This window comes from Punica granatum, chromosome 2, assembly GCF_007655135.1.
Source record: "Punica granatum isolate Tunisia-2019 chromosome 2, ASM765513v2, whole genome shotgun sequence".
NCBI lineage: Eukaryota > Viridiplantae > Streptophyta > Magnoliopsida > Myrtales > Lythraceae > Punica > Punica granatum.
In genome coordinates this window covers 4,179,036-4,195,459 of record NC_045128.1, presented here as the reverse complement: position 1 = coordinate 4,195,459, position 16,424 = coordinate 4,179,036, and the positions used below count along the sequence as shown (strand labels likewise).

Here is a 16,424-nt window from a genome sequence, read left to right as displayed (position 1 = left end):
TTTCAGCACTCAGCCAGAGGCAGCTTCTGATATAACGAAGAAGTCCGAAGGTAAATTCGTAATTTGATTGCTCCTTTTCTTTTTCTTTTTCTTTTTCTTTTTCTTTTTTTTTCCTTTCTCCATTTGTCTACGGCAATTTATATTCCATATTTATCTAATATAATTTAATTTTCATTTGTCCTCCCTTTTTTTTTTGGGGGCAAAAAATTCTATGGTTTCCGAAAATGAGGTTATGTATCGCATCAGCTTACTCTAACATACGCATGTATAAAAGTAGGAACCAGCCATAGTTGGAATCTAAATCGAACTAGATATAGATTTAGATTTAGGAACAGTAGAGATGATGAATTTGATTTTTGTTCGAGATTTACTCGATTATATACTTGTTAAGAAATGGTAAGATTTGCCTCATTTAACCTCTACCAACTGCAAAATTTGAAGCAGAAATTACACTTTCGAGTTACGCATGCGCAGGGGATTATTGTTTATGACTGAAATTAGTATATTTTACTAATAAATTCAATAATTTGATTTTAAAAAAACTAAATATTGAGTTGTCTTTTTAAATTGCGAGTATATAATATAGATATTGAGATGGAGAAAGTTTTGAAATTTTAGAAGTCCTTTTTCAATTTTCAAAAGATCAATTGATAATTCACAGAGTTCAATGTTGTGTTGGAATTATAAATTATTAGATTGTAAATATTATTATAGTTAATTAATTTTAAAAAATTCTTCAAATTAAAAAATATTATTAAGTAATGTATATCCGTGATTAATCAATGTTAAATTAAAGTATATGTTAAAAATGTTTTAAATATATTAATTTGATTATGAAACTTTTATTTCTTTTTTGTTTTTAACGTAATTAAAATTTTATTGCTACTGTATCTAAATTTTTTCTCATAAAAACTAATTTTTTACTTTGTTGGAAAAAAAATTTATTTGCATATTTAACTTATAATTATTAATTTAAAATTTTCCGATGAACAGATGGGTTTGATGAGAAGTCCACAGTGATCTTTATTATATATGCGATATATTCTAATGAATTCTACAATAATCATATATTGTACATAGATTATTAGATAACAATATTATTGGATTTATCGTGCATTAATTGGTATTATAAGACAATTAATTTAAGTTATTTATTAAGATTCTTTATATGTATTAAGTCGGGAATGTGAAGAGTCAAAGAATGAGAAATTTGATATTGAATTTGTAATAAAAATGACGATTTACGGTGAACTATATATATATTTATATATATATATATATATGTATGTATATAGATGCTTTTCCTAGGACCTAATCCCCTTGGTTAAGTCATGGTCGGGTAGCACTCGATTGAATTGCTTCGAGGAATTAACGTTGGAAGAAAACATGAACTCAAGTTCAAGCGAAGGGAGAGGAAGCTTTGGTTGGTCAATTTAAGAAAAGGATCTTTCTGGGAGGAAGAAAGGCACTTTGCTCCCTTCATTCTTCTATTATTATTATTATTATTATATTATATTATATTTTCATAATAAAAAATCGATTTTCACAATTTATTAAATTTATATCTAATTAAAAATTTGGAAACAGAATAAGCATTATGCCCCTACCAGGTAAAACTAGAATACAAAAGGACTGTGCCATCATCAATCCATAATGCTACTCTGACGATCGAACAACGTGACTTTATTAAATAAACAATTAAATTCGGACCACCATATGATCATGCATGGATATATTCTTTTGTGTCATCTGCATGACATAACCGAGCTTATCTATTTCCTTGGCAGTAGAGGTTTACATGGGTGGGGGAATCGTCGAACGAAGTCCGAATACCCTCGTTATGAGAAAGGTATAAAAAAATACAAATATTAAATTTTCATTCTTTTCATTCTTTCTTTCTTTTTTATGTGAAATACTCTCTTAAATTTCGAAAATAACCAAAAGAAATGCCCGTGTCCAAGTCCCGCAACATTCAACGGCCCAAATGATAAAACCGGAACCGGAACCCGGTCCGAGAACCCAAAAAAGCCGGACTGGACCAGGGACGTCGACTCCATGCCATCCCTGTGAAAGCTCTGGTCTAAAAATGAAGAAAGACTGAAACTTGACGGTCTCACCGGAGAAGATGATCGTCTGCGTCGCCGTCGTCGGCCATCAGGTCAGCCTTCTTCCCTTCCGAAGCTCGCTTTCTCGTCTGTACGGGCGCAGACCTATCTCGATCTCTTCAGAAGCTGCCATTTTCATCTTAATCTTAACGTCTCTCCCGTTGTTTTGTTCTGACCGAGATTTGATTGTTTCGGATTGGGATCAGAACAATCCTCTGTACATACAGAGCTTCACTGAAGCAGACGATGCGCTTAAGCTTCACCACGTAGTCCACTGCTCACTCGATGTCGTCGACGAGCGAGGTACTCGATTGATCAAGCTCATCTCACTGCTTTCCTTTGCTTGAATTTCGACCTCGGGCACTTGGTTTTCTATCATTGCAAGCTCCTGGCGATGGTATAGCAGTTAGCTGTTCCTTGGTTGTGGATCAGAAACAGTGATTTTCAGTTCATTAAGTTTCAGAGGAGGAAAAAAATTGATCTTGATATTAATATTCTTAGAAATCTGGAGCTGTTTCCATTTCTACTGATGATTATAGACATGCAGATTTGTGGTCATGTGAAATTACAGTTGCATAATTAGGCTTGGATCGAAAAGATTGATTCTTGATTCATCATGTTCTCATGGAAAAGGGGAATTTTGAAATTGATGCTGTTAGCGGAATAGAGCTGTTCGTGGACTGATGATTGAAGACTTGGGGGCTTTCTGGTTTGTGGAAATTGAAGTTTCATTCTCATTGCATAGAATACGGCCCTAATCGAAATGCATACATTTGTCTCATACACTATGGGGATGGTGAGAAGAGATATATTTTACATCCCAGAGGTGGTATAATGTCCAGATCTAAAATTTTGATTTTGAAATTTCCTGGAACTGTGGCGCTGTTTTTTCTTTCTGCTGATGATCAAAGACTTCCTGCTTTCCTGGTCATGTCCCGTGGAATTTGCATAGCGGGGTTTGGATCCTTAGGAATTTGTTACCGATTCATTAGGTCTTTATCTTACTGGCGATGTATGTGTTGATATTTAGTGAACAATCCCAAGAAGTCTGGTCCGATGCTGAATGAGACTTATCTGGGCCTGCTTTATCCAACTGAAAACTACAAAGTGTAAGTCGCGGGTGCTTAAGACATCCTTTTACATGCATCATGATTTTTCAGGTGATAACATTCCCATATCCTGGCTTAATGTGCAGGTATGGCTATCTGACTAACACAAAGGTAAAATTCATCTTGGTGACAACAGATCTCGATGTCAAAGACGCGGATGTGAGAAATGTGAGTGGTATAGTATTCGAGATATCTAATATTATCTATTCAGAGCAATGCATCTGTGAGACATAGTTGTCCTGAAGTGAAGAATGTTGGGATAACTTGATGCCCCTGCCACACCCTTGGATGATTGAGACAGTCACTAACTTGAGATGACACGAGAGTAGCATCGTGGCATAGTTATTTAGCGGAACTTAAGTACAAGGATCAGAAACTAGTCTAGCTTAAAAAGTGAACAACTGATCCAGTTAAGAATGCCTTAACCATGAAAATAATCTTACGAAGAGAAAAGTCTCAGTGACAAAAAGTTGCGGTGGTTTAGGTGGCAATCGAAGAGTGGGAGATTACAATCCCTAGCTCTGCCTCCATAATTTCATCAAAATTCCGCTGATATGGGAAATATTTTCTCGAGATAGTTTGCCTCCCTTTCTAACTATGGTTGCATTATCTTCAGTTCTTCAGGAGGTTCCATGCAGCATATGTTGATGCAGTTTCAAATCCTTTTCACGTGCCGGGAAAAAAGATAACATCCAGGACATTTGCGGAGAGAGTCAGTACGATTGTCAAGGCTTTTGGGTTGAGTTCGGCTGGGTAAATTTCTTCTGATATGCAGAGTAGACTTTCTGGTATTCTTATTGGTAAGTTGTGGAACCAGTCCAGGTGATTAATGCGTTCATTTCAAATTGTTCTCGGTTTCCAAATCTTAAGTTAGGGAAATCCAGTTTTTGCTTGCTGAAGAACATCTAGAAGGGTGTAATTGAGTGTACCAGTTTCTGTAACTTTATCATTCTCATGGGATACAATTCAAAGATGTTCAGATTATCCCTTTAAATGATGAAAATATAAAGTTTCCATCCCTCTCTGTTTTCTTTGTCCTGAAGAGAGGAGATTCATTCATATGCATTCTATTGAAGACTCGAGAATCATCCAGTATGCTTCTGTGCGAGTCACTCTGTGGTTTCCTGTTCGGTTGTAGGGTATGCACATTCAAGTTCATCTGCGGGGATGATCTGCATTCTGTTGATTAATAGAGAAATGCTGCATTGCTTCATTCATTACCCATGTTAAATTACGGAAACGGGAAATTGCAGAATCTAAGAACTGCTCAGCTTTCCACAGTCGAAACTAGCAAAATCCATGGTCCTTCCGGCTAAAAAGGTGGCCAAAACTCGATCCCTCAGGAAAGTCAGCACCTTCCCGTTGCTCTGCTGAATGTAACCCATCATAAACGCTGTAGATACGAGCTTGACTCCCCTCCACCTCCTCTCCCTGGCATAGTTCTTCAGACCCGTCTCGATCCTCGCCCTCTCTTGTTCCATGCTCGCTTAGCCGTCATCGTTGTTGTTTCTCAGGGCTTGACCGAGACATCTTGCCAAGACGACCCCGTCTTCAAGGGCAGCGCAGCCTCCCTGCCCGAGATCAGGGGTCATCGGGTGGAATGCATCCCCTGCTACACAGACATTGCCCTTGCTTATGTTTCCCCATGCCAACTCCCACGGGTGCCTGTATCTCAGCGCAGTCATTATCATGTTCTCGAGTTCAGTCCTCTCGTACACTTCCCTCACCTGGTCGGGGACATTGCCGAGCTTGCTGAGCAAAAACTGCTTCATCTCTATGGGATCATCCGCTATGTTCTTATCTGCCAAGAGCAAAATTGGAATCGCATTATGTTCATGTAAACAATGTCCATTTACCTTTTGGCTTCTGGGGACATTTAGACAAAATATCAGTAACGTCCCCAAAACCGAACGCAGAAAATCAGAGAATTTTTCTGGTGATTCCTTCTTTTTTTGACATCTAAATCGAGAATCATACTTGGTCTTTCACATTACATTTACATAGAGTTGTAATAGTTTTCTACCTTGTGGAGAAGGATACCAAGTGAAAAACCAATACACAGATATATCATCATAGGGGATGAAACCGAGCCTCACTCCTTTTCCAAAGCACCGTGTGACTCTGGGCTCTAACCCGTGGGCTTGGTTGTAGTTCAAGACGCCCCTGATCGATGCCCTGCCCAAAAAAGCTGGGTTCTTGAGCCCGAGCCATTTCGCCACGACTGAGTTCACTCCGTCACTCCCAATCAACACCTAATTTCGATAGCCCAAAGGCACAGGTCAGATTGGAAACATCTGCAAGTATCAGTAAGACCAGGTAAACACTCTTTAATGCATAGACAGGCGGGCCATGATAGTATGCTCAAAGCCCGAGCTACGTTTCTACAGGCTTCACGACCGGCATAGACTTTCCTGGATCCATAGGCTTGCAAGGAAGCATGGGTTATGTCGGCGGCTTGAATCGGAGTGAGACGGTTAAGTAATACATGAGTAGAGCAAGACTGGGAGGAGCCTGACTGACTTGCCAGAAGCACGCTGTATTTTACCTTGGCCTTGAGGACAGACCCATCGGCGAGGTGGACCAGCTTCAGGGGTCCCGACTCCTCGATGGAGACCACCTTCGAGGAATACCTTATAGTGCCTTTTGGGAGCTCCCTCTCGAGAGTTCCCAACAAATTCTTCCTCTGCACGCACCTCACCTCAAACTCCTCTCTGCAAAATAACGAAACAAACTGAATCACAAATAGTACGCAAGAACCGTTGTCACCCGTGTAAGATGGACTCAAGAGTGAGCCATGATACAATGCTGAGATCGAAAATCCAACAATCTGAGTCAGCTGAAATGAGATGAACATATTACTTAACTGTGCTCTTCCTTTGACACTGAATTGTCTCTGGGCAGTCTGCAGTCCTGAAATTGTGGAAATTGTCCTCAACCTGCAGCCAACCAAATGCTCTTTCAACTCAATCGAATAACCATAAACTTTAATGTATGATATAAGGAATGTAGCTCATCCGAATATGTCCATCGAACACGTGAATGCTTCGGTTATCTAGTAATTCATTGTTGTGATTTACCTTTCACCGTGTGGTCGACCTGCCGTATGTGTTCTGGCATAAAAACTCCTTATGATCGGGGCACTATATCCTGATCCTCAGACCATGCACATCACGTGTGACCGTATACTCGGGCAAACTATGACTAGCCTAGGCTTGAGCTATGACTGGGCCCAGAAGATCATTCGTTCCCGAGTTCCAGAGCTCGAGATTCCAGAATACTAACAAAGGAAGAAGGATAAGAGTTGGAAGAGCTAAGTACCCAAGGAGCGAACGATGGTCCCGACGGAGCGAGTCTCCGATGCTGAGAGCATCCAAAGCTTTCCAAGCGTTCGGCCATATCGATAACGCGAACCCAGTGGTCCTCAACTGGTCAGACGACTCTAACACCAAACTTCTGATTCCCAACCTTCCGAGTTCCGACACAACCCCAAAAAGAGACGGGCAAAAGAAGGAAAATAAAGTCACTAATTTAGGAAAAAATCTCCAATCATTGTTGAAACATCGACATGGATCATTTTCAGGTAATTCGAGCGCTCCGATGAGCATATTTTCGTGTTTACCTGTGGAGACCGAGGGCCGTGGTGAGGCCAGCAATGCCAGCTCCAACAATCACTATATGATCTGGATCAGTTGCCTCCATCAGCTCTGTGTGTGGCAATGGATGAAGATTTGTATATTTATAGGTGTAAGTAAATGTTTTAATATTGTTTGTCAATGAAAGACGGGGAAGGACGTTTAGGTAGAAGCTGAGAAACACAACAGAGACATCTATAGTTAAGGATAAGGAAGGAAGACAAGACATTGTCCATGATTTAGTATTACGTACATAATGACGTGACAATGAGCAGAACCCTTAGGTATCAAGCCTCATTCCAAAAGCAGCATATATAGCTATCAAGCTCACACGTGCGCGACGGCTCGGCGAGAACAAATAGTTATCAGGTGGTTTTGTACATATGAACACGGTAAACAGAACCCAATACAGTGAGCCAATTGGAGCCCATGCCGACCATCTTGTGATGGTCACCGGCAACCTAGCCCGTGGTACAAGCGGTGGCAAAAGCATCCATGGAGGTGTAATTAACAGTTTAGGTTTCAAAAAATGATTTCCGGTTAACTTTTTATATTTCGAACAACTATATACCGAGAAACAATTGCTTTTTTTCAATAAACGCAAAACTCATATCATGTTGTAAGATACGATATTTCTAAATAAAATAAGAAATTTCTGAACGCCGTAGATTTTGTTAGTCTTTGTTAGGGAAGAAATTCAAATCAAAATCAAATGATTGCAGCCACCAATCAATATTTTATATAATTTAGGAAAATTTTATGTTATCTTCCTACCGAATAATTTAACAACGATTAGGATTCGTTTATTGTCCTTTCACAACCTTATCACCACTACATCCAATAATGAATATAAAAATGTGATTTGGTAAAGAGCAAAATCAATATTGACCTTCTCAATCCTTTCACTATATGTACTTGTTTATATAAAAATGAGCCTTTCATTGGATTGGAGATACTTTCAGGAAACCATGTAGAAGCTACAACAAACCCGGGGGGAAAACTTCCTATGCAGTCGATACGGCTGCTTCAATGTTCGGGACAACAACTGTGTGTTTCGCACAGAAAGTCATGGACACCGAATAACTTGTTGCTAATGACATAAACACGACCCGTAAGGAACTACCGCAATCAGGGCTTTACTGAAATTCTGTAATCCGCGGCAAACAACTGTTTCCGGCGAGATTAATTGGAGAGAGAACTGTGTAAGATCTTTTTTCCCGAACCGACTCATTGCACTGGCTTGGACCGAGAAAGGTTGTGAATACAAAAATATATCACAAAGACCAATCAAACGCCAATCAAGATTCTATTTCCCTTATTAATTGTCCATAATCCAAGTTAAAATAAGTATAGTACATAATTCGCGAAATCCTCAGGGCCAAAAAAAAGACAATGACAAATCCTCGGGGGATATCTGGTTGGTGTTTCGTGTTTCGATAGGCATTGAGCTAACCTGCTGCTCTTGGGGAATTTGGTTGGGAACCTGCTCCAATTCAAAGACATCATTATGAATATCATGATCAAGCAATTAAGAATAGATTGCTAAATACGCGGAGCATAAAACCTCAGGAAAGACGAGATTACGCCCAGCAAACCATCTTAATAAGCCAAACCTCTAAACTTGGATCGAACATGTTCTTCAACAATAAGCATTCGCTCGGGACACCGATTGAATTAACTGCAGCAACCACTGCAGAACGGACCTGAAGGCCTGTGAAAGGAAGTCGAGCAAGTGAAGGAACAGTCCACTGCATGAGAGGAGCAGCAACTGCTGAGGAGACCACCAGCAATGCTCGGATGGTTGTCCTCGCATTTTTCTCATGGGTGTACTTTTCATGATAATCTTAATTGTCCTGAAGAGAGGAGATTCATTCATATGCATTCTGTTGAAGACGCGAGAATTGTCCAGTATGCTTCTGCGCTAGCTAGTCTTGAGTTTCCTGTTCGGTTATAGGGTCTGGATAGTCAGGTTTATCTGCAGGGATGATCTGCATTCTGTTGATTAATAGAGAAATGCTGCAATGTTTCATTCATTACAGAAACATGTTAAATTACGCAAACGGGAAATTGCAAAATCTAAGAACTGCTCAGCTTTCCACAGTCGAAACTAGCAAAATCCATGAGCCTTCCGGCTAAAAAGGTGGCCAAAACTCGATCCCTCAGGAAAGTCAGCACCTTCCCGTTGCCCTGCTGAATGTAACCCACCATGAACGCTGTAGATACGAGCTTGACTCCCCTCCACCTCCTCTCCCTGGCATAGTTCTTCAGACCCATCTCAATCCTCTCCCTCTCTTGTTCCATGCTCCCTTTGCTGTCATCGTTGTTGTTTCCCAGGGCTTGACCGAGACATCTTGCCAAGACGACCCCGTCTTCAAGGGCAGAGCAGCCTCCCTGCCCGAGATCAGGGGTCATCGGGTGGAATGCATCCCCTGCTACACAGACATTGCCCTTGCTTATGTTTCCCCATGCCAACTCCCACGGGTGCCTGTACCTCAGCGCAGACATTATCATGTTCTCGAGTGCAGTCCTTTCGTACACTTCCCTCACTTGATCCGGGACATTCCCAAGCCTGCTCAGCATGAACTGCTTCATCTTCACGGGATCATCCTCGATCTCCTTTTCTGCCAAGAGCAAACATGAGATCGCATTATGCTCATGTAAACAATGACCATTTACCTTTTGGCTTCTGGGGACATTTAGACAAAATATCAGTAACGTTCCCAAAACCGATCAGAGAAAATCAGGGAATTTTTCTGGTAACTCCTCCTTGTTTTGACATCTAAATCGAGAATCATACTTGTTCTTTCACATTACATTTACATAGAGTTGTAATAGTTTTCTACCTTGTGGAGAAGGAGACCAAGTGAAGAACCAATATACAGATGTATCATCATAGGGGATGACACCGAACCTCACTCCTTTCCCAAAGCACAGTGTGATTCTAGGCTCTAACCCGTGGGCTCGGTTGTAGTTCAAGAAGCCCCTGATCGCTGCCCTGCATGAAAAAGCTGGGCTCTTGAGCCCGAGCCATTTCGCCACAGCTGAGTTCACTCCGTCGCTCCCAATCAACACCTAATTTCGATAGCCCAAAGGCACAGGTTAGATTGGAAACATCTGCAAGTATCAGCAAGACCAGGTAAACACTCTTTAATACATAGACAGGCGGGCCATGACAGTATGCTCGAGCTCGAGCTACGTTTCTATGGGCTTCATGACCGGTAAAGACTTTCCTGGATCCATGAGCTTGCAAGGAAGCATGGTTTATGTCTGAGGCTTGAATCGGAGTGAGACGGTTAAGTAATACACAAGTAGAGCAAGACTGGAAGGACCCAGACTAACTTGACAGAAGCCCGCCGTATTTTACCTTGGCCTTGAGGACAGACCCATCGGCGAGGTGGACCAGCTTCAGGGGTCCCGACTCCTCGATGGAGACCACCTTCGAGGAATACCTTATGGTGCCTTTGGGGAGCTCCCTCTCGAGAGTTTCTAGCAAATTCTTCCTCTGCACGCACCTCACCTCAAACTCCTCTCTGCAAAGTAACGAAACAAACTGAATCACAAATAGCACACAAGAACCATTGTCGCATATAAGATGGACTCAAGAGTGAGCCATGACACAATGCTGAGATCGAAAATCCAACAATCTGAGTCAACTGACATGAGATGAACATATTACTTAACTGTGCTCTTCCTTCGACACTGAATTGTCTCTGGGTAGTCTGCAGTCCTGAAATTGCGGAAATTGTCTTCAACCTGTGACCATCCAAATGCTCTTTCAACTCAACTGAATAACCATAAACTTTAATGTATGATATAAGGAATGTAGCTCATCTGAATATGTCCATCGAACACGTGAACGCTTCGGTTATCTAGTAATTCATTGTCGTGATTTACCATTCATGGTGTGGTCAACCTGCTGTACGTGTTCTGGCATAAAAACTCCTTATGATCGGGGCACTATATACTGATCCTCAGACCATGCACATCACGTGTGACCGTATACACGGGCAAACTATGATTAGCCTAGCTTGAGCTATGACTGGGCCCAGAAGATCATTCATTCCCGAGTTTCAGAGCTCGAGATTCCTGAATGCTAACAGAGGAAGAAGGGTAAGAGTTGGAAGAGCTAACTACCCAAGAAGCAAACTGTGGTCCCGACGAAGCGAGTCTCCGATGCCGAGAGCATCCAAAGCCTTCCAAGCGTTCGGCCATATCGCTAACGCGAACCCAGTGGTCCTCAACCGGTCAGACGACTCTAACACCAAACTTCTGACTCCCAACCTTCCGAGTTCCGACACAACCCCAAAAAGAGATGGGCAAAAGAAGGAAAATAAAGTTACTAATTTAGGAAAAAATCTTCAATCATTGTTGAAACATCGACATGGACCGTTCGGGTGATTCGAGCGCTCCAATGAGCATATTTTCGCGTTTACCTGTGGAGACCAAGGGCCGCGGTGAGGCCAGCAATGCCAGCTCCAACAATCACTATATGATCTGGATCAGTTGCCTCCATCAGCTCTGTGTGTGGCAATGGATGAAGATTTGTATATGTATAGGTGTAAGTAAATGTTTTAATATTGTTTGTCAATGAAAGAAGGGACAAGGACGTTTCTGTAGAAGCTGAGAAACACAACAGAGATATTTATAGTTAAGGATAAGGAAGGAAGACAATACATTGTCCTAGATTTAGTGTTACGTATCTAATGACGTGACAATGAGCAAAGCCCTTAGGTATCAAGCCTCATTCCAAAAGCAGCATATATTGCTATCGAGCTCACACGTGCGCGACGGCTCGGAAGAAATAGTTATCAGGTGGTTTTGTACATATGAACACGGTAAACAGAGCCCAATACAATGAGGAAATTGGAGCCCATGCCGACCATCTTGTGATGGTCACCGGCAACCTAGCCCGTGGTACAAGCGATGGCAAAAGCCGCCATGGAGGTGTAATTAACAGTTTGATACTGGGTTGATGAGGTTTCAACAAAATGATTTTCGGTTAACTTTTCATGTTTCCAACAAATAAATACCGAAACGACTGTTTTTTCTTCAATAAACGTGAAATTCAGATCAAATTGTAAGATACGATATTTTAATAAAATACGATATTTTTAAATAAAATAAGAGATTTCCCGAATAAATTTTGTTAGCCTTTGTTAGGGGAGAAATTCAAATCAAAATCAAATGGTTGCAGCCACCAATCAATCAATGAATTATATTTTATATAATTTAGGAAAAATTTATGTTATCTTCCTACCGAATAATTTAACAACGATTAGGATTCGTTTATTATCCCTTCACAAACTTTATCACCACTACATCCAATAATGAATATAAAAATGTGATTTGGTAAAGAGCAAAATCAATGTTAACCTTCTCAATCCTTTCACCATATGTATTTGTTTATATAAAAATGAGCCTTTCATTGGATTAGAGATACCTACAGGAAGCCATGTAGAAGCTACAACAAAGCCGGGGGAAAACTTCCTATGCAGTCGATACGGCTGCATCTATGTTTCGGACAACAACTGTCTGTTTAGCATAGAAAGTCATGGATACCGAATAACTTGTTGCCAATGACATAAACACGACCCGTAAGGAACTACCGCAATCGGGGCCTTACTGAAATTCTGTTATCCGCGACAAACAACCGTTTCCGGCGAGATTAATTGGAGAGAGAACAACTGTGTAAGATCTTTTTCCCGAACCGACTCATTGCCCTCCCCTGGCTTGGACCGAGAAAGGTTGTGATTATGTGAATCCAAAACTATATCACAAAGACCAATCAAACGCCAATCAAGATTCTATTTCCCTTATTCGCTCAGGACACCGATTGAATTAACTGCAGCAACCACCGCAGAAGGGACCTGAAGGCCTGTGAAAGGAAGTCCAGCAAGTGAAGGAACAGTCCACTGCATAAGAGGAGCAGCAACTGCTGAGGGGACCACCGGCAATGCTCCTCGCATTTTTCTCGTGGGTGTACTTTTCGTGATAATCTTAATTGTCCTGAAGAGAGGAGACTCATTCATATGCATTCTATTGAAGACTCGAGAATCGTCCAGTATGCTTCTCTCCTAGCTAGTCTCGAGTTTCCTGTTCGGTTATAGGGTCTGGATAGTCCAGTTTATCTGCGGGGATGATCTGCATTCTGTTGATTATCTGACAACTGCTGCAATACTTCATTTATTAAAGAAACATGCTACATTTCAGAAAGGTGAAATCTAAGCATTCTACAGCTTTCCACAGTCGAAACTAGCAAAATCCACGAGCCTTTCAGCTAAAAAGGCGGCCAGAACCCGATCCCTCAGGAAAGTCAGCACCTTCCCATTGCCCTGCTGAATGTATCCCACCATGAACGCTGCAGATATGAGCTTGACTCCCCTCCACCTCCTCTCTCTGTCATAGTTCTTCAGACCCGTCTCGATCCTCTTTCTCTCTTGTTCCATGCTCAGTTTGCCATTATCGTTGTTTTTCAGGGCTTGACCGAGACATCTTGCTAAGATGACTCCATCTTCGAGTGCAGAGCAGCCTCCCTGGGCGAGGTCAGGGGTCATCGGGTGGAACGCATCCCCTGCTACACAGACATTGCCCTTGCTTATGTTTCCCAATGCCAACTCCCACGGGTGCCTGTACCTCAACGGAGACATTATCATGTTCTCGAGTTCAGTCCTCTCGTACACTTCCCTCACCTGGTCGGGGACATTCCCAAGCTTGCTGAGCAAAAACTGCTTCATCTTCATGGGATCTTCCGCTATATCCTTCTCTGCCAAGAGCAAAATTGGGATCGCATTATGCTCATGTACACAATGTCCATCCACCTTGGGAACATTTAGACAAAAAAACCGCACCGTCCCAAAACCGAACATGTACAGCCAAGGAAGTTTTTGAGTGATTCCTTCTCATCGTAACAACATCTAAATCGAGAATCTTACTTGTTCTTTCACATCACATTTACATTGAGGGGTGATAGTTTTCTACCTTGTGGAGAAGGAGACCAAGTGAAGAACCAATACGCAGATGTATCATCATAGGGGACCATACCGAACCTCACTCCTTTCCCGAAGCACTGTGTGAACATGGGCTCTAACCCGTGGGCTCGATTGTAGTTCACAAAGCCCCTGATCGCAGCCCTGCCCGAAAATGCTGGGCTCTTGAGCCCGAGCCATTTTGCGACAGCTGAGTTCACTCCATCGCACCCGATCAACACCTAATTTTGGTAGCCAAAGGCACAAGTTAGATTAAGAACATCTGTGAATATCAGGAAGACCAGGTTAAAACTTGGATAGAAAGGCGGGGCGGGCCATGACAGCGTACTCGAGCCAAAGCTACGTTTCTACAGGCATCACGGACATGTATAGACTTTCCCGGATCCATGGGCTACTAGGGAAGCATGGTTTATGTGGGAGGCTTGAACCAAAATCAGACAGTTAAAGCAAGAGCAGGAGCTGCACGAATAACTCGAGAGATACTCAGCGAATTTTACCTTGGCCTTGAGGACAGACCCATCGGCGAGGTGGATCAGCTTCAGCTGTCCCGACTCCTCGACAGAGACCACCTTCGATGAAAACCGAATGGTGCCTTTCGGGAGCTCCCTCTCTAGAGCTACCAGCAAATTCTTCCTCTGCACACATCTCATCTCAAACTCCTCTCTGAAAATAATGAAACAAACTCAAACACAAATAGCACGCAGAATCTGCTTTCCCCCATATGAGATGGACTCATGAGCCATGATACAATGCAGAGATCGAATATCTGACGAATCCCAGTCAGCTAAAATGAGACAAACATATCACTTAACTGAGGTCTTCCTTTGAAACTAAATTGTCTCTGGGTAGTCTGTAATCCTGACATTGCAGAAATTGTCTTCAACCTGCAGTCCAAATGCTCTTTCAACTCAATCAAACAACCATAAACTTTAATATTTGATATAAGGACTGTAGTTCATCAGATTATGTCCATCGAACATGCGAAAGCTTTGGTTATATGTCATATTAAATCATTAGAGTAATCCACTTTTGTGATTTACCATTCACGGTGGTCGACCTGCTCTCTGTCTTCAGCCATAAAAGCTGAATCTCCTTAGCACTATATACTGATCTTCGGAGGATCGACCATGCACGTTACACGTAACCGTGCAAACAGGCAACCTATGATATGATGAACCTAGGCTAGAGCTGTGGCTGGCCCGGAGGATCTTTTGGTCCCGAGTTCCGGAGAAAGAGGATGCTGAATATTAACTGAGGAAGAAGAGTAAGAGTTGGAAGGGCTAAGTACCGAAGAAGCAAGTTGTGGTCCCGACGGAGCGAGTCCCCGATGCCGATAGCATCCAGAGCCTTCCAAGCATTCGGCCATGTTATGAACGCGAACCCAGTGGTCCTCAACTGGTCAGACGACTCTAAAACCAAACTTCTTATTCCCAACCTTCCGGACAGATCAAAATAGCAAAATCAAGTTATTAATCTAGGAAAAAAATATTCTTCAGTCATTGTTAAAACATCAACATCGATCATTCGGGTAATTATTGGGTCATAAACGCCCTCGAGCCGTAAACATATCAAGACCATGAGGCATATATATGTATATCCCGGTAGGCGGGCGGGTGCTCTCACATGGCAATGAGCATATTTTCGAGTCCGTAACTTTGGGGATATTTCATTTCATTTGAGACTTTCTCTTTTACATATACCTGTGGAGACCAAGGGCTGTGGTGAGGCCAGCAATGCCAGCTCCAGCAATCACTATATGATCTTCAGTTGCCTCCATCAGCTTCTATATATGCTATACGTATATGTGTAAGTAAATGTTATATAGTTTCTCACTGAAATGATGAAGAAGGGCAAGGCAGCCTGTGTAGAAGCCGAGAAACACAGAGACATTTATAGGAAAAGAATAAGGAAGGAAGACAAGACAAGACACAGTCCAATGATTTAGTTTTATATACATAATGATATGACCATGAGGAAAGCCCTGACGTCCGTCTCGTCATTCCTAAAGCAGCCACAAATACGGCGGCTCGTCGAAAAGAATGATTATCAGGTGATCTTGTACTAACAGGATGAGCAGAACCCGACACTGTGACTTCAGCGGAGGCCATATGCATTCTACTGGGATGGTCATGGGCGACCTGGACCTGGAGGTGTAATTAACAGTTTGACACAGTGCTGATGCTGTTTTCAACAATTGATTCTGATTAAATTTCCAGATATCCAATGAGTCAATAACCTAATGCAGAGGAGTTTTTTTTTTTTTTTTTGTTCCCTCTCAAGAATACTCGATCTTCGAAACTCAGATCACGTCGTAAGATGTGATGTTATGGTAATATAAGAGATTCTAGGATAGGATTCTCTGAAACGATGGATTGAGTCATTTTCAATAATAAAGAAGTCCCAAAAGCCTTATACAAGAGAGGTAAAATAAAGAGGGCACGAGAACATCTTTATTCTGAGATGACAATTTGTGTCACTGTCCTACGTACCCTCATGATAGATTTTATCTTTCCTTACTGGGGAAGAAATTCAGATCAAAATCAAAGTGGCCGCCTCGAGCAGCCCAGCAATCATCCAATGGCTTCTGTTTGA

General features: G+C 41.8%; 4 protein-coding genes across 5 annotated transcripts; 1 reads left to right on the top strand and 3 right to left on the bottom strand.

Annotated features, from left to right (window-relative positions):
* The first annotated feature begins 2,002 nt into the window (after positions 1 to 2,002).
* Positions 2,003 to 4,234, top strand: LOC116196179 (trafficking protein particle complex subunit 2-like protein). The gene is made up of 5 exons (XM_031525773.1): positions 2,003 to 2,158; positions 2,312 to 2,408; positions 3,136 to 3,214; positions 3,301 to 3,382; positions 3,831 to 4,234. The coding sequence occupies exons 1-5, from the start codon at positions 2,126 to 2,128 to the stop codon at positions 3,969 to 3,971; spliced, it is 432 nt and encodes a 143-aa protein (XP_031381633.1). The 5' UTR covers positions 2,003 to 2,125; the 3' UTR covers positions 3,972 to 4,234.
* Positions 4,235 to 4,372: 138 nt separating this feature from the next.
* LOC116196178 (monooxygenase 3-like) lies at positions 4,373 to 7,017 on the bottom strand. Its single transcript, XM_031525772.1, has 6 exons — positions 6,834 to 7,017; positions 6,533 to 6,679; positions 6,079 to 6,150; positions 5,760 to 5,925; positions 5,238 to 5,466; positions 4,373 to 5,015 (listed from the first exon to the last, which is right to left on the bottom strand). The coding sequence occupies exons 1-6, from the start codon at positions 6,911 to 6,913 to the stop codon at positions 4,702 to 4,704; spliced, it is 1,008 nt and encodes a 335-aa protein (XP_031381632.1). The 5' UTR covers positions 6,914 to 7,017; the 3' UTR covers positions 4,373 to 4,701.
* Positions 7,018 to 8,136: 1,119 nt separating this feature from the next.
* On the bottom strand, positions 8,137 to 11,458 carry LOC116196176 (monooxygenase 2-like). Its single transcript, XM_031525769.1, has 6 exons — positions 11,280 to 11,458; positions 10,981 to 11,127; positions 10,528 to 10,599; positions 10,211 to 10,376; positions 9,690 to 9,918; positions 8,137 to 9,467 (listed from the first exon to the last, which is right to left on the bottom strand). Exons 1-6 carry the CDS (start codon positions 11,357 to 11,359, stop codon positions 8,923 to 8,925), a joined length of 1,239 nt encoding a protein of 412 aa, XP_031381629.1. The 5' UTR covers positions 11,360 to 11,458; the 3' UTR covers positions 8,137 to 8,922.
* Positions 11,459 to 13,001: 1,543 nt separating this feature from the next.
* Positions 13,002 to 15,736, bottom strand: LOC116196177 (monooxygenase 2-like). Of its 2 annotated transcripts, XM_031525770.1 has the most exons (6): positions 15,533 to 15,736; positions 15,121 to 15,267; positions 14,645 to 14,716; positions 14,330 to 14,495; positions 13,825 to 14,053; positions 13,002 to 13,609 (listed from the first exon to the last, which is right to left on the bottom strand). In XM_031525770.1, exons 1-6 carry the CDS (start codon positions 15,607 to 15,609, stop codon positions 13,077 to 13,079), a joined length of 1,224 nt encoding a protein of 407 aa, XP_031381630.1. In that variant the 5' UTR covers positions 15,610 to 15,736; the 3' UTR covers positions 13,002 to 13,076. The 2 variants fall into 2 exon arrangements, with proteins under 2 accessions (XP_031381630.1, XP_031381631.1); XM_031525771.1 differs by lacking the exons at positions 15,121 to 15,267; positions 15,533 to 15,736 and adding an exon at positions 14,873 to 15,103.
* Between the last annotated feature and the right edge of the window lie 688 nt (positions 15,737 to 16,424).